Source organism: Dreissena polymorpha, chromosome 3, assembly GCF_020536995.1.
Source record: "Dreissena polymorpha isolate Duluth1 chromosome 3, UMN_Dpol_1.0, whole genome shotgun sequence".
Classification (NCBI taxonomy): Eukaryota; Metazoa; Mollusca; class Bivalvia; order Myida; family Dreissenidae; genus Dreissena; species Dreissena polymorpha.
The window spans coordinates 65,352,748-65,376,719 of NC_068357.1; the positions used below are offsets into that span (position 1 = coordinate 65,352,748).

The 23,972-nt window shown below is 35.5% G+C and overlaps 1 protein-coding gene and 2 non-coding genes across 6 annotated transcripts in view; 2 read left to right on the plus strand and 1 right to left on the minus strand.

Annotated features, from left to right (window-relative positions):
• LOC127874514 (cholesterol 25-hydroxylase-like protein) overlaps nt 1-23,972 on the minus strand; it is a 111,836-nt gene that overhangs the window by 87,179 nt on the left and 685 nt on the right. The window contains exons 2-4 of one of the 4 annotated variants that reach the window (XM_052418875.1): nt 20,127-20,499; nt 18,108-18,920; nt 6,939-7,206 (exon numbers count right to left, since the gene is read on the minus strand). The exons of 1 other annotated variant lie outside the window; for it this stretch is intronic. In XM_052418875.1, coding sequence (XP_052274835.1) covers nt 7,049-7,206; nt 18,108-18,920; nt 20,127-20,178 — 1,023 coding nt within the window. In that variant the 5' untranslated portion in view covers nt 20,179-20,499 and the 3' untranslated portion in view covers nt 6,939-7,048. Of the gene's footprint in view, nt 1-6,938; nt 7,207-9,234; nt 9,624-17,933; nt 18,921-20,126; nt 20,500-23,972 lie in introns of those variants that run through there. 2 more of the 4 variants (XM_052418874.1, XM_052418876.1) reach the window with 2 other exon arrangements.
• Nucleotides 1,155-1,236, plus strand: Trnas-gcu (transfer RNA serine (anticodon GCU)). Its single transcript has one exon. It is a non-coding gene; the product is annotated as a tRNA-Ser (tRNA).
• On the plus strand, nt 15,749-15,830 carry Trnas-gcu (transfer RNA serine (anticodon GCU)). The gene has a single exon. It is a non-coding gene; the product is annotated as a tRNA-Ser (tRNA).

A 23,972-nucleotide genomic window follows, 5' to 3' on the forward strand; every position in this document is an offset into this window, starting at 1 on the left:
AATTGGTAATACCATCCAGAGCAGTGGCTCAGAAATACAGCGTTCACGCCATCCATAGTAGAAGATATCGGGAAATGTACTGCTCTCACCTCTAGCATGGCACACACCATATATATATTAAGAGCTTTGGAAATGCATTGCTCATACCTTCTCTAGCAAGGGCTGGTAAATGGATTGTACAAAACATCCTAGGCAGTCGCAGGGAAATACCACAACATTTATAACAGGGGGCTATTTAAATACATTTTCCACACCATCTATAACAGGGGCTCGGGGAGATAAATCGCTAACACCATCCAGAACAGGGGCTGGGGGAAATACATCGCTCACAGCATCCATAACAGGGACTTGGGGAAATACATCGCTCACTCCATTGATGACAGGGGTGTTTAAAAACATTGTTCACACCATCCATAACAGGGACTCGGGGAAACACATCGCTCACTCCATTGATAACAGGGACTATTTAAATACATTGTTCACACCATCCATAACAAGGGCTGGGGGAAATACATCGCCAACACCATCCATAACAGGGGCTGGGGGAAATACATCGCTCACTCCATCGATTACAAGGGCTGTGGAAATGCATGTACATTCTTCACACTATCCATAACAGCTTCTGGGGGAAACACACCGCTAACACCATCCATAGCAGGCACTAGTAAACAAATCATCGCTCATACCATCCTTAGTATTTTTTAGGGAATTTATCGCTCGCACCATCCATAACACGGATTGGGGAAATATATGGCACCAACATTTATAGCATTGGCTCCATACTGAATATATTTAAATGAAACGCTTTACACTTAAATAAAAATAATGCGGATTACATGTATGCATGGTCATTTTATTCACCAGAAGACGAAGATAATGTGATTATTACCAAAATAGAACATAACTCAATATTAAACCGAGACAGCTGCCTCGTCGTCCTTCAGCTGACTGTTTCATGATTAAGTCATTGGGACCAATACAGTCCATGTAGTCGGTTTTAAGGATTATCGAAAAGATAATGAAATTATTTATTGAACAGTGCTTAAATACTTGTCTTTGTGGCAAACAAATTGTTGATAGTTAAAATCTTTCTGTGTCAATTTAACATTAAATGCGTAAGTTAATTTTGCGCCACTTCATCTATAAGAGCGTAGGACGAGGTGGCCGAGTGGTTAAGGCGATGTACTGCTAATCCATTTGGGTCTCCCCGCGTGAGTTCGAATCTCATCCTCGTCGAGAATATTTTATCTGGGATCAATTTATAATACATTATAAACATAATTATGCATTTAATCAGTATATACCGTCTATTATTAACATGCCATCGCATTCAATACTCACATTTTATCAATGTAAGTTGAAATATATAAGAATAGTTGACGCGAATTGTTCATCGGTAGAAATAATCAAAAGCGTTTAAATAGCATCACCGACGGCACTGAAAAAATGCAATAAGAATTGAACACGTGTATATGGCAGGAAATTAAAGTAAATATACGAGTTAAGTAAATTAATATATATTGCGTTTAAATGACTTATTCTTACGTATATATTACAATTGTTAAGGTGTACAACCACATAGGTCTTATATGCGACGAGTGACTTTCTACAGCCAAATCACTTAACGACGCTAGTAACAAACTGCTAGGAACGTTCCTAAACATACTGAATAGTGGGTTACATCCAGAAGGTTTACTTCTACTTCTACTTCGTACTTCCAACAGTCAATTGCTGACTATTACAGGAAGGCCTATTATAGGCAGATATGAACACTGTCGAGTCCGTTTAAACCCAATTACACTTAACACTAAATCAGTGGTTTTACCTAAAGCACTTTAAGGATGAACTTTGGAATACGTGCACGCAAACGGACATTAAAAGAATGGAGGTAGCCCAAAGGTTTTGCGTTAAGCACATACAGTCATTGAAACTGTCTACTAGCACTGACTTTTCACTCGCAGCGTTATTTGTTGATTCGCTCGAAACAGGTGTTGACGCAATGAAGCTTACATTTTTTTGACAGTTATGCAGACTTTCTTGTAGATACTTGGCCAAGCACGTGTTCCTAAATAGACTTACGCGTTTTCTTAACCTTGATTATCGATGCCAAGGTTTTATCCCATATATATTTAGGTTAATTCATAAGTATAATCAAAATGAGTATCTATATATGTTTTTGAGCAGTGGAACCTTCGTTTCAAAAATGCAGTGGAAGAGCATACTCCGGAGACACGTGACAAATCTGTCCAGAGAAGCCAGGTACTCTGTAATATGCACTCAAAGACCAGGGTTGTCCGAGTTATTGCCGAAGAACGGTAACACATATGTGCCTTATGCAATCTCGAAAACCCATCCAGAGTTGCTGCCCATAGTGAATTCAGTAAATAGTGCGATACGGCGTATGTTATCAAGATTATACGCGAGACAGTGTCCCAAGTGCTCAAGATGGTGTGACAATATTGTTGAACATTTATTTTTCTTTTGCCCGTACATATAATCCCCACATTGCACGCATGATAGCACTCTTATTAAAACCTGCGGGGTAGACTTCTACTTATAATGGTGCAATTTGCCTCTTGAACAACAAGCACGTGTATAAGTGTGTCAAAAGTTCATCACCGCAAGCGCGTCAAATTTTGCAATGCTAAAAACGTTATATCGAGGGGGTGATGGGATACGTTTAACATATAACAAACAGTCTTGCTCGGGCACTATGATCCAAAATACGTAACACAATATATTGTAGAATTTCGTAACGTGAATACATGTATTTAATTGTATGCCATGTCTCATTATTTGTTCAGCTCTTCATGTTTTTGGAGGAAATAAAGTTATATATATATATATATATATATATATATATATATATATATATATATATATATGTGTGTGTGTATCATCATCATTGCCATCACCGGTCTGGCCGTTCTGGGGAAATGAGGGACGGCGCCATAGAGATTCTCCGCCAGTCAGGTCTCTTATGGGCTGCTGTGAGTATCTTAAATATGATGATGATGATTGTGGTGGTGGTGATGATGATGATGATGTTGTTGTTTTTGTCGTGGTTGTTGTTAGTGGTGGTCGTGATGATGCTGACGATGATGATGCTGATGATGATGATGATGATGATGATGATGATGATGATGATGATGATGATGATGATGATGATGATGATAATGATGGTGATGATGACGCAATAATATTGGGTTCACTCTAAGATCAAACAGGCTATAGACGATCGTTACTACTGAAATTGTTTATATTATTTTGTGGATTATCATTATAGCCACGCGTGCACATATTTTGCCAGTAACATACATAATCACACCAGCTTTATCTTAAACAATACAACCAAGCGCCGACAAGTAGTACATGGGTCCGCTACCGTTGAAAACATTAAATCTTGCCTTTAAATACCGAAAATGATACATACAAATTTTCATGTCACCGTTTCATCTAATAAATAATTCAGTTAATTATCATATTTCGCCATGGTCATAAGTTCTTATATGACAATGCTTGTTTTGTCATAGATTAGAATTGTTAAAATGACTATTTAAATTTTCGCCACAGCAATACGTCTTTAAATGGCGTTCCATTTATGTTTACATAATGACCGTAGGCTAGTTGTAGTGACAAACAAGTGTATCTATGATTGTGCACATACAAAAGTGACGTGTATTGCCACGTAGTCTCAATGTGCGATAAGAAAATGAGCTATTTATATTTATAGATCTGAAAAAGCATATTTGTTAACGCTTTTATATATTAATAAAATTAATTAAACATGGAGCAAAAGTTATACAATAGAAAAAAATAATATGACGACTGTATATTTAAAACTGCAATTATAGACGGTGTCTATCGGCCGGGAGTTGTGGCGTGCTCCTCTAATCCAGCTACTTGGAGGACGGGGTCTGGGGACGGTTTGAGGCCGGGAGCACTACTGTCAGATCCGTCTGTGTCGATTGGGCGTCCGCACTAAGCTCGGCATCAATATGGGACCATCGGGGGAGCCCAGGGACTCCAGGTTGACTAAGGAGGAACGTACTGGCCCAGGGTGGAAACACAGCAGGCAAAAGTTCCCATGTCGAGCAGTATATATATAGACCTTTTAGATCTTTGATCTTATGCTGTTAGTTATTTTCTCAAGCTCGGAGCATGTTTCTTTGTTTTCCAGTAGCATTAATAGCTTGATTTTCGTCGGGCTCGCCGGCTCTGAGGCGGCTTTGGGAATCGCAGTCGCCAGCTATGAACTAATTTTTTAAGATATTGTGACCCAAAATTACGCATAGGGTTATAAATTGATTGTGTTTTGCAAAAATGTGTTAAAGACATATACTTTGAAATCACTCATTTACAAAAATAATGAAATGAAGTATACAAAAATGTAACATTAAGCGTTGGTATTAATTCAATTTTAAAAAAGGGGTGTAAAAAAGTGACCTTTAATCATTTATAAAAAGACACATATAATTAATAATCATTATCATCCTCATCAATCATCATCATAACTATCATCATCATCATCATCATCATCATCATCATCATCATCATCATCATCATCATCATCATCATCATCATCATCATCATCATCATCATCATCATCATCATCATCATCATCATCATCATCATCATCATCATCATCATCATCACCACCACCACCATCATCATCATCATCATCATCATCATCATCATCATCATCATCATCATCATCATCATCATCATCATCATCATCACCACCACCACCATCATCATCATCATCATCATCATCATCATCGTCGTCGTCATCATCATCATCATCATCATCATCATCATCATCATCATCATCATCATCATCATCATCATCATCATCATCATCATCATCATCATTATCATCATCAGCAGCAGCAGCAGCAGCAGCATATCCAACACCGTCATTGTTATTACTATATAATTTCAAGACATATATCATTATAACAGCTTTGGACAGAAAGTTCATTACTTTAATATACGTTTGAGGAATACTGTGTATATATTTTGAATAGAAATTAAGCAAAAAGATAAAATGCAATACAATCAGATGGGGGCTTGGGTAAAGATTTTATTTTGACCGACAGTTTTTTTTCGAAACTTAAACACAGGAAATGTTTAATACTATTAAATGATGGGAATGTTGAAAACTGTATTATAAGGACACGAAGTTACGAACCCTATTGCATTTACGCGGTAAATACATTTAGCGTACCACATTACTTTCTGTCATACTCCGTGACGACATTTGAAATAAGTTGTCGCTATTTTAGCAACATTTATTTGCAATTGACAATAACTATTGTTAATTTGATAGCCATGGCTAAAGTAACCATACATATAAATATCATTTAAATGTCATCTGTTTCTGCGACATATAGCAAGAGCATGCATATTACTTCTTTAAATATAAATTATGAAAATATAAATTATGATTGATTATTCATGTTTGTACACAACGTAACATAACAAGATGCATAACTATGATATTAAAATTAAGCTCGCAAAAAAGCTTTATATGTGTTTGTGATATTAATTTAAATAAAAATGGTATGTGATATCAAAACGGCCCTTTACTATTAAGAATGACCTCAAATGACCGTTTTCAAGCGATTGTTTTAAAATTGTGGACAATGAAAGTGCTTGATAATTCACGATTTGTTCGTTCATTTAACAAGTCGAATATAGAGATCTAATGCAAAACTGAACGAAATGCGCTCTAAATTTCGATAGGAGTTTTATTAAACATTTCTGGTAAATATACACCAAAAACGCATCTAAGACACTATATGTCCAAAAACAAAGTCTCTGTGCATGTCCAGGGAAAACTAAATAATTCGGCCTAACATTGTATTGTACCCAAGCTACGCCCCTGCATAACGACGGAGTACACGCACGGTCACTATAAAACCAGTTTAAACCCATCTTGACTTGGAGATGATCGAGTTAGATGTTACAGAATATAACTATTTCAATTATTTTAAATTGTAAGTATTAAACACAGGCCATTAGTTACAGTGAATGTACTATAGCAAAATACTGCTTTTTTATATATAACATAAGATAACATCTCGTTCAATGTATCCTACGTGACAACGATGCAAAGAATCATTTCATATCTTTGAAATACGAAAAATAAATGTTGACTTTTTTATCGCCTTGGGAGATATCAATTGGCAATTCAATACAATTCCATCGACAAAGCATTGACTTCTGAGTTTTATTGAATGATAAGATTTAAGTACTTTGTAAATTGGACGAGAATTATATCTACTCAAAAATATAGTTATTCTATAAAACACTTAATAGATCCATGACCATAACTTTTGATTATTTTTTATAAAATAAGTACATTATTAATTACAGGAAATACAAGTATATATTGACTGAAATAAAATAAAATTCTTTTCATCCACGTTACGTATACAAAAACATTCCTAACCATATGCATAGATAGCTAAGGGATGAACGGGCACTTCCAAACAACTAGACTGTATGAGTCCCGTCTTACGAAATTGAAAAATAATCTATGAGGCCAGCATAACTCCAGACCAGCCTGCGAATTAACGCAATCACGTAGAATTCCTTATAAGTTCTCGCAGGGTTTCGTTTTCTCATAAACGGACAGGGTAGCTCCTAGCCAGACGGCACTGGGCTGGAGCTACGCTGGACGCATATGGCATAGAGCCATTTTTCATTAACGCAATTCAAATCGTTTGTTTTTACAAATAGCCTTTATTTGTAATGTGTTACAAAAAGAAGAAAAAAATCCATATGTCAGCATAACATTGTTTTTCCTAAATAAAGTAACGCTCGCCTATACAAATCACAGTATATAGACCAAGCAAAGCATTGCCATTTGCTAGTACTTTATTTCTCCTCTAAGTAGTTTTTTAAGTCAAAGCTCAAATATGAGTCCGGAGTTCGATAAAGTAGTGCGTGAATATCCATATTTTTTATATACAGTATTATATGTATTTACATTTAATATTGATGTTTATTAAGCCTTACAGAATCAAAGCTGTATTGCTTCATGTTAACGCATTTTCAAGTTTATACGCGAAATGTGATTGAGTAGCGTGTCCAAGTAAGTAAAAAACGGCTGATAACATCGCTGGCCGTTTACGTGATGCTCGAAATGTTTAACTGGGCCACCTGCCAATCCGAACGGTAGAAGCCGATGTAAGCTAAAAGGTATGTCGTATCCTGAATGGTTTTCTACCAGCATCCATATAAATACAGGTATAAACGCAGTTCTTGTAAGGGGATGGCTGTAAAATATCTTCAAAGAAAAATTTGCCGAGAGAACTAAAGTAATTCTCTCTACTACAGTCAGTTGGTTCGTAACATGGGCGTGAAGTATACGATGGTCGTGATGGTGTTTATGTACGTATTTGTACAGTACACGGTTCTTATGGAGTAGCAAGTGAATCAAAAAAAATATGGCATCATACACAATTATGCTTGCGACTAATTTCCATATGAGATCAAACGTGGACGGGGCATACTCAGGTAAGGCCCTCGTTGTTTGAATTGCGGATTGTCTTTTCGCGTGCCATATCACTGGGTCTATACCAACACCTTCATATTTCTTAACTATAACTGTATCTAGTAGCATTAGAGGTATGGTGTAAAACAATGCTTCACGAACAATTTTTGCTACAGTAACCGATTCGTACTTCACTGAAGGATTTAACTTAAATCTGTCCATACATCTTAGTTTGTCGACGAGCCATGGACAGATTGGAATTATGATAGCGTAACAGAGGGTGGCAAAGATAGTTTCAAAGTACACGGATTGAAAGAACCGCGAGTTCAGGCATATCCTGTACATATGCTCCAAACCTCTGTCACAAAAAGTTGATTTACTCACAACCAGGACGCCAATAGACGCTGCAACTACACGCAGCGCAGTGACCACGTGACTTCCGGGATACTCAGTCCTCAATGATATCCTGTTTTCAATGTCTACGCCTTTGCCGTTTGCGTCATTTGTGCTTGTAAACCCTACAAAATTAAGTGTGCATGCACATTGGTTAACTGATTATAACAATAATTAATCGCGTTCTGTGAAAACTGGGTTTAATGCATGTCCGTAAAGTGTCGCCCAAGGTTTGCATGTGAAGTCCGCACACGCCAATCAGGGCATACACTTTCCGCGTAAACTGGATTTTCGTTAAGAAGAGACTTCCTTGAAACGAAAAATTCCATCAAGGCGCGAAGTGTATTCCCTGTTTAGGCTTTGCAGATAGCACATGCTTAACTGGGACGACACTGTATAAACATGCATTTCCCTCGTTTTCACAGAGCGAGTTTCATTTATAGCACACAGTTAGTTTCATATCGTTTTTACTAAAGAACTTCAAATTATTTAGAGTGTTTTGAAGGAGGGATATCTTTTTATGATGTTCCCGATATGTTCATTTAATTAAAACACGTTATTTCATCCGGCGTTGCTTTAATCATTTAAACACATAGATATGTAAAAACGGCTTGATCAATACAAGTTATTATTCATGTGAAATGGTATTCGAGAATAAAGTATTAGCTTAGAAAATATAAAACATTGTACTTCAGGTAACACTCAGAATGCGATGCACGTTATGTGATATGTCGTACCAGTGTCTAGGTAGAATACTTTAATTTACGGTTTAACTCATTGGAATATGCAATATGAAGTTGGAGCCGCGTCTTGCAAACATAGGTCTAATTGCAGGGTTAATTCCAAGATGGGTTTTCACTTAATGAAGCCACCGACGCAGAAGGTCCTTACAAACTTCGAAACACGCACACACACATAGACTGACGGAGAACTAGCACAATAGCTTAATGATTTCACAATGTTCATGTCATTTGAAACAACTGTAATGGAATGCAGCCGTGTTGTTGTAAATAGATATTTCGAACAATCAAGATTCGTTCTGTATTAAACATATACAGAATGTAACTTGTGTGATTTTTTTGCATTTACATGTATAATAACATGTATAATTTTCATGTAAAAAATTATATGAATATGATTCGATACTGTTACGAAATTCAAATGATATCAAGGCGATTAAAAATAAACAAATGTGATTTTTTGTTTTTGATAGTGTATGAATACCTAGCGATTAACCGCTATCCTATGTATCAATGGAAACTGCAAACAAAGCACTGCTTGATTTTGAAAATAACAAACCACCAACAACAACAACATACAAATGTATAACTAGTATTTACCTTCATTCTTATGTAGATTCCTGTCTGCACGTTGACTTATTTTGTCCACCATTTTCTCGATGAGTGCGTCAACAATGCCGAGTGATACACCTACTGATAATCAATAAATTGTGTTCATTATGGGCATGCTCGATTTGTGCGTCGGAAAATTTCCGGAAGTAAGTTCACACTGTGCTATCGATTCCGTCAATCGAGAGAACTCGATCGGTGGGAACAATACCTTTGCAACATAAATTAATTTGCCAAATTTTCTCACATTGTATTTTCTGTCATGTTTAATTGCATCTCGCCGGTGTCAAGTGGGTCTTGCACAAAACACAAACGAATCAGCGCCACATTGTCGGTACTGTGGCAGATTCAAATTCCGGAGCAATGAATTGAAGTTCTACCTGTGAATATAAAAATGTGTTTGATACAAAATAAATAGGATGTAATTTAGATCGAGAAACGCGATCTGGACATGTTTAAAGCTTAACAAGAGGACCATAGACCCTTAGGCGCTCAGCTGAAACTCGAAGGAACTAAATTATTCTGTGATATCGGAGTTCATAATAATATAATTAGCTAATGCAACATAAATATTTAATTTCCACGCACATTTTATTTTCGAACTCGGCTGATACATCAAATTAATAACTGTAACTGTAACTGATAGACTTGAAAAAAAGCTTTTTTACAATCCGAACTGGTGACCGTGATTTTGATCCTACGTTATCCAGTTTCAAACTCAGCCAGATATCATAAGGACATACGTTCTTAACAAGTTTCATGAAGATTGATCAATATATGTGGCAAATAGCAAGACTTTACTATAGCCGTAGAAAGAAAACTACCCGTTCTTTTGCGGCCATGTATTTCAACGGACCAGATCCATTTTTTTTAACTCGGTCGAGATGTCATTGAACAAATGTTCCAACCAAGATAATTGAGGATTGGACTTGGTGATAATGTTTTTAAACGAACCATTTTGTAATAAATGTATCATAAAGATTGGAAAGTAATGTAAACTCTAGAGTGTTAAAAAGCTTTTTTTATGTAATTTAAGCTAGTATTTTAACTCACGCGACCCAGTTTTGAACTCGGCTAAGATTTTATTACGACAGACTTTCAGACAAAGTGTTATGAATATTGGGCAATAAATTAATAAATGGTATCTATAGTATTAACCAGGTAAATATTGACGCCTGACGCAAAACTCACGAGGAACGACGGACCAAATGCATTCCCCCAAACAGCTCACCATGAGCTGTGCTCAGGGCCCGTTTTCACCAAACAATTCTTAGAATGAAGTCTAAACATAGAGAATATTCTTAAAATTGATATATTCATTAATTGCTTGAATGCTGAGTCAAACTTGATACTAATCACGTCTATCTCCATTATTCATCATGTAGAAAATTTTATCAATGACATAAGCACCAGTGGTAGCCTGTATATATTCCAACACTGAATGCATTTTACTCGCTTCAAAGTCTAGTCTTTATTCTTAAGTCTAAGACTTGGTTGGTGAATACGGGCCCAGGAATGATAAAAAACACGTGGATGTCAAGATATTCAGGAAAATACATTTATAATACGGTAAAATCAACTTTATAATAGTTTCTTTGCATAAACATTATTTTCTCAAAATTGTAATCTTAATAAAGATGGCATCATGTTAGTAAACACATAATTTAACATTGATTAAATATACTGTTTAGTTGATTTTGCATTTTAGATGAGTTGAACAATACTATATATAGACTGAGATTTTGATTTTGCCTCTGTTAGAAGTAGTTATTATTTATTACTGTTTCCAATATTTGTCTTTTATCTAGTACTTATGGTCGACATCAATTTGTTTCTGCAATCCCAAAACTCACAAGCGGCGAACAGGGTTTTCTAATTATGTTGCATATATAATTGTAGCGTTGAATGCCGTTTGAGCTGAAATTTAATTCCTTTATACAAGATTATACTAACATAAGATTGCCCTCTTAAACGAATGTTTCTACAGTATTTGATGTCCAAAACTTACTCCTAATGACAAAAATAAAACAGTGGCGTCCTAGTATATTTTTGCAATAATTTATGAACTGTCAGCATTTGCCTTTGACAAGTCCATCATAAACATATTCCATAACTGTCTCCGGTTCATTGCCTTTCTCTCGGGCCATTAATAATTTCGTTGTCGTTAATTGAGTAAAGCAGTACGTGTTGAATTGAGGGGATAGATAAAGCGTATTATTTTCCCCTGTGTATTAATATAAGCTTTAAATATCGCTCTTTTGATGCATCGCATCAATGGCTTTTAGGTCCTTTATATAAAAAACATCAGATCAATGGGTAAATTCCCTGAGATATATCAGTATCACCACGGCGACAACGTGAGAAATGAAGTAAATCGATGAACCGATTATATTTTGTATACTTGAAGGAAATTATTCCCTCTTTTGCAAAAGGGAAGTTAACGATCCTTAGTTAGAGAAATGTAAAACATATCGATTAATTTATAATTGATTAACATAAACCAAATGCAGTTAAATTATAAAGCGCTGGTAACGCGGTTCATAGTTGTCATAGATAATTGGCAAAAGACTTGTCTAATTAACACAACATTAAACGTTATATAACGCAATTTATATGCAAAAGCTTGCGTTGTGTAGTCATATAGTGTTAGCTTTTGATCATTAAAATGACGGGTGTGAATACAGGTGGAGGCTGACTTTTTCATACAGCCTTTTTTGACTTGCTATTATAGTTATTTAAGACCATTCAAAATATTAAAATTGTGTTAGTAAAAACATTTTAGGACAATTTGCAAAATTACGAAAATCTGTGTACACGTACATTTAATACAGGCAATTTTTTTACTACGGCTGAAAGCGATAATATAATTATAATAAAAGTGAAACAATAAGAAGAAACTACATATTTAATTTCAGGCTTACTATTCATGTATACTATCCAGAGCAATTAAGCATGTAATTCTACAGGTATTTATCAACGGGCCGGTCAGCTCATTTGGAAAAGCGCTGGTCTACAAATCGGAGGATCGCAGTTCCGATTCCCGGCCCGGCAACATACATAACCTGTGTGGGGATTCGTCAAGAAACTCATGCACCGGAAATACACCATACCTTTGCTAGAAGACAGTCAGTTACTGGCAAAACTGTGTGCACAGCTATCCCAAGAAAAGTGTGCGTTGTTAAACTGTCTACAATGATATGACTGAAATACTGCCTGTCGAAACGGCAACCATATTCAATCAAAACAAACGGCAACCATATTCAATCAAAACAAACGGCAACCATATTCAATCAAAACAAACGGACCAGTTATTTTATGAAACGTTTTTTTCTTTACAAATACATGGACTGGCAAATGATTCTTGACATGAATGACACAAGTAAACCTTCTAATAGCAATATACTTTACTGATATACACAAAGAGCTCATCGATTAGATCTACATGTGTTCAATACATGGATCATATGTTGAATGATAGTTGCTTGTACAGAAAATACTTGCACGCTTAGCTTAAACAGCAATCAAGTCCATCAAATTCAATATACAAATAATTAAAACACAATTGCACGATATAAGACACTGACGGGGAAAGCCAATGTATGGTTATACCGGATATCTGATAAATGTATACATTAAATGAATCGACGAACTTGAACGACTCATCGGGCGTGAAAAAAAAAACGTATCAGTTTACATTGATAGGTATTTAGGTGTGGATTCTATTTAAACGTTCTTAAACTAATTCTCACAACGTATCAATTGTATTTAAACTTGGCTTTTACAAAATTGATATCTGGACGAAAACATATCTTATCATTTTTAGGAATTGTATAACACATATTCGTATTTTTAATTAATGTCATTAAATATGTTTACTTACAAATCTATAATATATTGAATTGTTTTAACTAATTAAAAAACATGTAAATAATGACATAAAAACCATTGAACCCTGGAGGCAAAATATAAAGCGCTTCAACAGCGCCACGCAGGTTATAAACACGTTAAACGATAACCGTATATGAGTACTTGAAGTATTTTCGAGATTCTCGAGATAAAGTGTTAAAAACGTTGGATTATTTTACCGATGTCGAATGATGATCATATATTATTGAAGTAATATTTTTTAATAATTTTCCTTGTCAGTACTGTTATTTTAAACAAAATAGGTGTATTCTTTTTTTGAAAATTTCACAATTATTTTGAAAATTTACCAAATTGTTATCATCCCTTTTAAGAGCAATAACTGCTAAAATATTAAAACACCGAACGAACCCAATGCAATTTTCTAGAGTCGTTGAATGGTTTTGAATATTGGATAATGAATAAAAACATGCTTATCAAGGCTATCTTCATGCCGGATATGTTATTTACGGACCCTTAAATGGTCCGTAAACATAACATCCGCCAGGGATGGATTGATTTATTCAAATACATTCAGTTTTATATAAAAATATTATAATCAGACCTTACAAGGATAAAAAATTACGTTTATTCTGGTTCACGGTTGAATAACAACTAACTAATCATACAAAAGGCATGAAGGATAATAAATAATTCTTCCCATTCGTTGACCTTGAATGGGCTTGGCTTATCGGCGTTTAGCTGACTACTACAACGGGTAGTAGACATGGGCGAGTGCCAACACTCAACTCAGCCTCGCTCTGAGAAAACGGCGTAACGTGTTTGTGCGTAAAGTTTCGTCCCAGATTAGCCTGTGCAGTCCACGCAGGCTAATCGGGGACGAAACTTTCCACAGTTAGGGTATTCTACGTTTAAATGAAGTCTTTTCTAAGCGAAAAAAAACAAATACACAGGCTTATCCGGGAAACACTTTACCCACGTGCATTAACCCCGTTTTCCCACACCAAGGCTCATGTGTTATATTTGCATGTTCAATTTATGGTGTTAGAGTAAATTAGTTTGTCCATATATCATGTACAGTCTCGCTTCTTAATCAATGAACGGTGGTAAAATATATTTGTCGATATTATCATTTACAGTTCACTGCCCGGGGCTTCGGTTTGTGGTATTGAAATAGTTTATTTATGGCTGAGTTCAAGCGCGGGCAAATTATTTTGGTGTATGGGCGGAATATGTTATCATTTTAAAGTGTTCGATATCAATCGTAGTCCAAAATATGTAGTGATTGGTACAAGCGATTCTGACCTCGGCGACCTGAGCTTGGTTTGTTTTCGCTATACCAAAAAATGCGCGACTCCCTCCTGGACCCCACCTCTTTCTCCCAGAGAATTAGAAAATACTAAAACGAAGGTCTTACAGAAAAATATGTGTTGGGAATAGCAGCTTCAATAAAAGCATCTACCCAACTTTCGTGATATTGGTAAGATAATTAGGTAGGAGTGCCGGGACACAATGGGGATCTTCAAATAACGCGGAATCTGGCGAAGAAGGACCCCATAAATGTCGACATACAAAATGCAGTCCGAACACTGCTAAAACCCTTTAGTATCATGATATTGGTACAAACTCGCATCTCAATATATAAGCACATCTTAATATATATGCTGTACCCTAACCTAAATTTGCACTCCCTTTGCACTGTCCCTCTAAATCCGCGTATGGCGTTGGCGTGTAAGGTTAGTGACTTTATTTCATATCCGCAAAAAATCGCGATTGTTAGAAACGAATCGCAATCACAGGAAAATTGTCAGAAACATGTTGTAATTTAACGTGGTCTCATTATTCCGCGTTTTATTATCCCCCGCCATAGGCGGTGGGATATTGTTTTGGCGTTGTCAGTCCGTCCGTCCGTCTTTCCGTCCTTCCGTCCGTCCGTCCGGCACTTTTGTGTCCGGATCCATATCTTAGAAGTGCTTTGGCGGATTTCAGTGGAACTTGGTATGAGTATATATCTGGATAAGAGGATGGTGCATGTCAAATGGCATTGTACACCAGCTGTAATTAACGGAGTTATGGCCCTTTGTATCTTGAACAAATGTTTTTTGTGTCCGGAGCCATATCATGGAAGTGCTTTGGCGGGTTTCATTAATACTTGGTATGAGTATGCATAGGGATAAGAGGATGATGCACGCCATATGGCATTGTACACCATTGGAAAATAATGGAGTAATGGCCCTTTGTATCTTGAAAAAAATCTTATTTTGTGTGTCCGGAGCCATATCTTCGAAGTACTTTGACAGATTTAATTGAAACTTAGTATGGGTATATAAATGTTGGCGTTGTCCTACCGTCTAGAAATATTTGTATCCAGAAGTATTTTGGAGAGGGATATCAATTCTACGAATTTGCTTGTTTAAATGACAATAAATCCGTTTCATTTGTATGTATGAAACCAACCAGAAACAGCCATGGCAATTAAATAAAATGGAACATTGGGTAAAAGGATGATACTATTCTAGAGATAATAAACATACGGTCGACGTCATGCGGACATTTGTCCTATGCCATATGTGGCCAGAAAACACGCAGTCCGATCCGTTTTGTCATAGGTTTATTCTAAGACTTTGAACGCAATAATACAGACGAGGTGGCCGAATGGTTAAGGCGATGGACTGCTAATCCATTGAGTTCTCCCCGCGTGAGTTCGAATCTCATCCTCGTCGATTATTTTTTGAAACATTGTTTGACAACACTTGTTTAACATGTTAATTACCGAAATATATAATTATATAAAAAGAGGTGTCCGAGTGGTAAAGGCGATTGGCTGCTGATCCATTTGTAACTCCAGATTTGAGATCGAATCTCATCTTAGTTGATTATAGATTGAAACTATAATTCCAGAGGTATTACTTAGCGTAAAAATAACATTCCTAGTGGCACTGAACTGATCATCATCATCCTCTTCTTCTTCGTCGTCGCTGTCGACTTCATCACCACCACCACCATGATGATTATGATGATGATGATGATGATGATGATGATGATGATGATGATGATGATGATGATGATGATGATGATGATGATGATGATGATGATAGCCATGGCTAAAGTAAGCAAACGCATACATATCATTTAAATGTCATCTGTTTTTGGATAGCAAGAGGATGCCTATTACTTCTTTAAATATAAATTTTGACTGATTAATCGTGTTTGTACACAATGCAATGTTACAAGATGCATAACTATGATATAAAAATTAAGCTCCGAACAAAAGCTTTTTATTTGTTTCTGATATTAATTTAAATAAAATGGTATGTGATATCAAAACGGCCCTTCACTATTCAGAATGACCTCAAATGACCGTTTTCAAGCGATTGATTCAAAATTGTGGACCATATACTTGCTTGATTATCCACGTTTTGTACGTTCATTTAACAATTTGAATATAATTAAAAACTGAACAAAATGCGCTCTACATTTCGATAGAAGATTTATTAAAAATGCACCAAAACGCATCTAAGACATTTAATGTTCAAAATGTGCAGGGACAACAAAATAATTTGCCCTAAAATTGTATTATTCACAAGCTACGCCACTACATAATGACGGAGTACACACACGGTCCCGATAAACCATTTCAAAGCCATCTTGACATGGATATGATCGACTTAGATGGTGCAGAAGATGATTATTGCACTTATTGTAAATTGTAAGTTTTTAATACAGGCAATTAATTACAATGAATGTACAATAGCAAACTATTCCTTTTTATATATATATATTTTACTTAAGCTAACATTTGGATCAATATATCATACGTGACAACGATGCAAAGAATCATTTCATATCTTTGAAGTAAAAAGATAAATGTTCACTTTTTTCTCCCCTTGGGATATATCAATTGGCAATTAAATACAATTCCATCGACTTAGTATGGATTTGTGAGTTTTATTGAATAATAAGAGTGTAGTACTTTGTAAATTTGACGAGAATTATATCTTCTTACAATTATAGTTATTCTATAAAACACTTAATAGATACATGTCTATTCTTCATAAGATAATTTTTACAATAAAAGTACATTATTAATTATATGAAAAACAATTATATAGGCTATTGACTGAAATAAAATACAATTCTTTTTATTTCATCCACGTTACGTATACAAAAACATTCATTATCATATGTATAGATCGCTAAGGGTTGAACGGGCACTTCAAATCAACGAACGTGTATGAGTCGCCTCATGCGAAAAAGCAACTTCAGCTATGAGGCCAGCATAACTCCAGACCAGCCTGCGAATTAAGCAATCACGTTCCTTCCCTTATAAGTACACGCAGGCTTTCGTCGTCTCATTAACGGACAGGGTAGCTCCTGGCCAGACTGCATGTATACGCAGGCTGGGCTAGAGCTACGTTGGATGCATATGGCATAGAGCCATTTTTCGAATGAGACTATGTCCTTAAAGCAATTTAGATCGTTTGTTTGTATAAATAGCCTTAATTTGTAATATGTTACAAAAGCAAGAAAAAAAATCATCCATATGTGAACATAACATTGTTTATCCTAAATAAAGTAAAGCTCGCCTAAGTAACAAAGTATACAAATCACAGTATATAGAACAAGCAAAGCATTGTCATTTGCTAGTTATTTATTCAAGCTAAATAAGATAAGTTTTTCTCCTCTAAGTAAATTTTGTGTAAGTCAAAGCTTAAATATGAGTCCGGAGTTTGATAAAGTAGTGCGTGAATATCCATATTTTTTAAAACACAATATTATAAGTATTTACACTACATATTGATATTCATAAGGCCATACAAAATAAGGTTTTATTGTTTCATGTTAACGCATTTTCAAGTTAATACACGAAATGTGATTGAGTAGCGTGTCCAAGTAAGTAAAAAATGGCTGATAACATCGCTGGCCGTTAACGTGATGCTCGAAATGTTTAATTGGGCCACCTGCCAATCCGAACGGTAGAAGACGATGTAAGCCGATAGGCATGTCGTATCCTGAATGGTTTTCTACCAGCATCCATATAAATACAGGTATAAACACAGTTCGTGTAAGGGGATGGCTGTAAAATATCTTCAAAGAAAAATTTGCCGAGAGAACTAAAGTAATTCTTTCTACTACAGACAGTTGGTTCGTTACATGGGCATGAAGCATACCATGGTCGTGATGGTGTTTATGCACGTATTTGTACAGTACACGGATCTTTTGGAGTAGCAAGTGAATCAAAAAGAATATGGCATCATACACAATTATGCTTGCGACTAATTGCCATATGAGATCAAAAGTGGACGGGGCAGATTCAGGTAAGGCCCTCGTTGTTTGAATTGCGGATTGTCTTTTCGCGTGCCATATCACTGGGTCTATACCAACACCTTCATATTTCTTAACCATAAATGTATCTAGTAGCATTAGAGGTATGGTGTAAAACAATGCGTCACGAACAATTTTTGTTACAGAAACCGATTCGTACTTCACTGAAGGATTGATCTTAAATTTGTCCATACATCTTAGTTTGTCGACTAGCCATGGGCAGATTGGAATGATAATAGCGTAACAGAGGGTGGCAAAGATAGTTTCAAAGTACACTGATTGAAAGAACCGCGAGTTCAGGCATATCCTGTACATATGCTCCAAACCTCTGTCACATAAAGTTGATTTACACACAACCAGGACGCCAATAGACGCTGCAACTACACGCAGCGCGGTGACCATGTGACTTCCGGGATACTCAGTCCTCACTGATATCCCGTTTGCAATGTCTACGCCCTTGCCGTTTGAGCCATTTGTGCTTGAAAATCCTAGAAAATAAAGTGTGCATGCACATTGGTTATCTGATTATTACAATAATAAGTCGCTGTCTGAGAAAACGGGGTTTAATGTGTTTAAAGTGTCGCCCAAGGTTTGCATGTGCAGTCCGCACACGCCAATCAGGTAAGACACTTTCCGCGTAAACTGGATTTTCGTTAAGAAAAGACTTCCTTGAAACGAAAAAGTCCATCAAGGCGCGAAGTTTATTCCCTGTTTAGGCTTTGCAGACTGCACATGCTTAACGGGGACGACACTTTATGAACATGCATTTCCCTCGTTTTCTCAGAGCGAGTTTCATTTATAGCACACAGTTAGTTTCATATCTTTTATACTGAGGAACTTCAAATTCTTTAGAGTGTTATGAATTAGGGATATCTTTTTTATGATGTTCCCGATATGTTAATTTAAAAACTTTATTTCAGCAACCGTGTTGCTTTAATCATTTAAACACATAGACATGTATAGACGGCTTGATCAATACAAGTTATTATTCATGTGAAGAGGAATTCGAGAACAAAGTATTATTTTAGAAACAATTAAACATTGTACTTCAGGTTACACTCAGAATGTGATCCACGTTTTGTGATTTGTCGTACCAGAGTCTAGGAAGAATACTTTAATTTACGGGTTAACTCATGAATATGCAATATGAAGTTTGAGCCGCGTTTTGCAAACATAGGTCTAATTGCAAGGTTAATTGCAAAATCGTCTCAACGTTCGTGAGTCAAGTAAATTAAGAAGGTAGAAGTGTTGACACACACACACACACACACAGTCTGACGGAGAACTAGCACAATCGCTTAATACTTTCACAATGGTCATGCCATTTGAAACAACTGTAATGGAATGCAGCCGTGTTGTTGTAAACAGATATTTCTAACAATCAAGATTCGTTCTGTATTAAACATATACGAAATGGAACTTGTGGGAATTTCTTGCATTTACATGTATAATAACATATATAATTTTCATGTAAAAAAATATATGAATATGATTCGATACTGTTACGAAATTCAATTTATATCAAGGCGATTAAAAATAAACAAATGTGATTATTTTTTTTTGTAAGTGTATAAATACCTAACGATTAATCGCTAACCTAACTGTATGTATCAATGGAATCTGCAAACCAAGCACTGCTTGATTTTGACAAGAACAAACCAACAACAACAACAAAATGTATAACTAGTCATTACCTTCGTTCTTAGGTAGAATCCTGTATGCATGTTGCCTTATATTGTCCACCATTTTCTCGATGAGTGCGTCAATAATGCCGAGTGATACAACTATAACTGATCATCAATAAATTGTATTCATTGTGGGCATGCTCGATTTGTGCGTCGGAAAATTTCCTAAAGTAAGTTCACACTGTGCTATCGATTCCGTCAATCGAGAGAACTCGATGCAACATAAATTAATTTGCCAAATTTTCTCATATTGTATTTTCTGTCATGTTTAATTGCATATCGCCGGTGTCAAGTGGGTCTTGTACAAAACACAAACAAATCAGCGCCACATTGTAGGTACTGTGGCAGATTCAAATTCCGGAGCAATGAATTGAAGTTCTACCTGTGAATAAAAGAAATGTGTTTGATACAAGTTTTAACTAGGAGGTAATTTCGATTGAGAAACGCGATCTGAACATGTGAAAAGCTTAACAAAAGGACCATAAACCCTTAGGCGCTCACCTGTAACGCGAAGTAACTAAACTATTCTGAGATATCGGAGTTCAGAATAATAAAATTAGCTAATGCAACATAAATATTTTATTTCTACGCACATTTTATTTTCGAACTCGGCTGATACATCAAATTAATAATTGTAACTGTAACTGATAGAGTTAAAAAAGCTTTTTTACAATACGAACTGGCGACCGTGTTTTTGAACTAACGTTATCCAGTTCCAAATTCAGCCAGATATCATAAGAACATACGTTCTTATCAAGTTTCATGAAGATTGAACAATAAATGTGGCAAATAACAAGGCTTTTATACAGCCGTAGAAGGAAAACTACCCCGCTCTTTTGCGGTAATGTGTTTCAACGGACCAGATCCATTTTTAACTCGGTCGAGATATAATTGAACAAATGTTCCAACCAAGTTTATTGAGGATTGGACTTAGAGGCAATATTTTTAAACGAACCATTTTCTAATAAATGCACAATAAAGATTGGAAAGTAATGTAAACTATAGAGTGTTAAAAATCTTTTTTTATGTAATTTGAGCTAATATTTAACTCACGTGACCCAGTTTTGAACTCGGCTAAGCTTTCATTACGACAGACTTTCAGACAAAGTTTTATGAACATTGGGCAATAAATTAATAAATGGTATTTATAGTATTAACCAGGTATATATTGACGCCTGCCGCAAAACTCACGAGGAACGTCGGACATAAGGCATTCCCTCAAAAAGCTCACAATGAGCAAGTTGTGCTCAGGGCCCGTGTTCATAAAAAAAAAATCTTAGACTTAAGTCTAAACATAGAGAATGCTCTTTAAATTGATATATATTTAATAATTGCTTAAATTTGAGTCAAACTTGGCATTAATCAAGTATATCTGCCTCATTCTTCATGTAGAAAATTTTATCAATGACAAAAGCACCAGTGGTAGCCTGTATATATTCCAACACTGAATGCATTTTACTCGCTTCCAAGTCTAGTCTTTATTCTTAAGTCTAAGACTGGGTTGGTGAATACGGGCCCAGGTATGCTCGTGGATGTCAAGATATTGCAGAAAAAAAAAATTATAATACGGTAAAATCAACTTTAAAATAGTTTTCTTGCATAAACATTATTTTCTCAAACTTTTAATCTTAATAAAGGTGGCACCATGTTAGTAAACACATAAGTACAAATTGATGAAATATACTGTTTAGTGGATTTTGCTTTTTAAATGAGTTGACCAATATAATATATGGACTGAGATTTTGATTTCGCCTCTGGTAGGAGTAGTTATTATTTTTACTGTTTTCAATATTTGACTTTTATCCAGTACTTATGGTCGACATCAATGTGTTTCTGCAATCCCAAAAACTCACCAGCGGCGTACAGGGTTTTCTATTTGAGTTGCATATATAATTGTAGTGTTGATTGCCGTTTGAGCTAAAATTTAATTCCTGTATACAAGATTTTACTAACATAAGATTGCCCTCTTAAACGAATATTGCTACAGTACTTGATGTCAACAACATAATCGTAATGACAAAAACAAAACAGTGGCGTCCTAGTATAGTATTTGTAATTATTTTATGAAACTGTCTCCATTTGCCTTTGACAAGTCCATCATAAACATATTAAATAACAATCATAAATATATTCTATAGCTGTCTCCGTTTCATTGCCTTTCACTCGGGTCATTAATAACTTCCTTGTTGTTAATTGAGTAAAGCAGCACGTGTTGAATTGAGGGGACATGATAAAGCGTAATATTTTCCCTTGTGTATCAATATAAGCTGTTGTTAAATAAGTAACGCAGTACGTGTTGAATTTAGGGGACATGATAAAGCTTAATATTTTTTCTTGTGTATCAATATAAGCTGTTGTTAAATAAGTAACGCAGTACGTGTTGAATTGAGGGGACATGATAAAGCGTAATATTTTCCCCTGTGTATCAATATAAGCTGTTGTTAAATAAGTAACGCAGTACGTGTTGAATTGAGAGAACATGATAAAGCTTAATATTTTTTCTTGTGTATCAATATAAGCTGTTGTTAAATAAGTAACGCAGTACGTGTTGAATTGAGGGGACATGATAAAGCTTAATATTTTTCCTTGTGTATCAATATAAGCTGTTGTTAAATAAGTAACGCAGTACGTGTTGAATTGAGGGGACATGATAAAGCTTAATATTTTTCCTTGTGTATAAATAAAAAGCTGTTGTTAAATAAGTAACGCAGTACGTGTTGAATTGAGGGGACACGATAAAGCTTTATATTTTTCCTTGTGTATCAATATAAGCTGTTGTTAAAAAAGTAACGCAGTACGTGTTGAATTGAGGGGACATGATAAAGCTTATATTTTTCCTTGTGTATCAATATAAGCTGTTGTTAAATAAGTAACGCAGTACGTGTTGAATTGAGCGGACATGATAAAGCGTATTATTTTCCCCTGTGTATTAATATAAGCTTTAAATATCGCTCTTTTGATGCATCGAATCAATGGCTTTCAGGTCCTTTATATAAAAATACATCAGATTAATGAGTAAATTCCCTGAGATACATCAGTATCACCACGGCGACAACGTGAGAAATGAAGTAAATAGATTTACCGATTATATATTGTATACTTGAAGGAAATTATTCCCTCTTTTGCAAGAGGGAAATTAACGATCCTTAGTTAGAGAAATGTAAAACATATCGATTAATTTATAACGGATCAACATAAACCAAATGCAGTTAAATTATAAAGCGCTGGTAACGCTTTTCATAGTTGAAATAGGTAATTGGCAAAATACTTGTCTAATTAACACAACATTGAACATTATTTAACGCAATTTATATGCAAAAGCTTGCGTTGTGTAGTCATATAGTGTTAGCTTATGCTCATTAAAATAACGGGTTTGAATACAGGTGGAGGCAGAATTGTTCATACAGCCTTTTTTGATTTGCTTTTATAGTTATTTAAGACCATTCAAAATATTAAAATTGTGTTAGTAAAAAACATTTTATTACATTTTGCAAAATTAAGAAAATCTTTGTACACGTACATTTAATACAGGCATTTTTTTACTACGGCTAAAAGCGATAATATAATTATAATAAAAGTGAAACAATAAGAAGAAAATACATATTTAATCTCAGGCTTACTATTCATGTCAACTATTCAGACTAATTTAGCATGTTATTCTACAGATATTTATCAACGGGCCGGTCAGCTCATTTGGAAAAGCGCTGGTCTACAAATCGGAGGATCGCAGTTCCGATTCCCGATTCCCGGCCCGGCAACATACAATACATACATAACCTGTGTGGGGATTCGTCAAGAAACTCATGCACCGGAAATACACCATACCTTTGGTAGAGGACAGTCAGTTACTGGTAA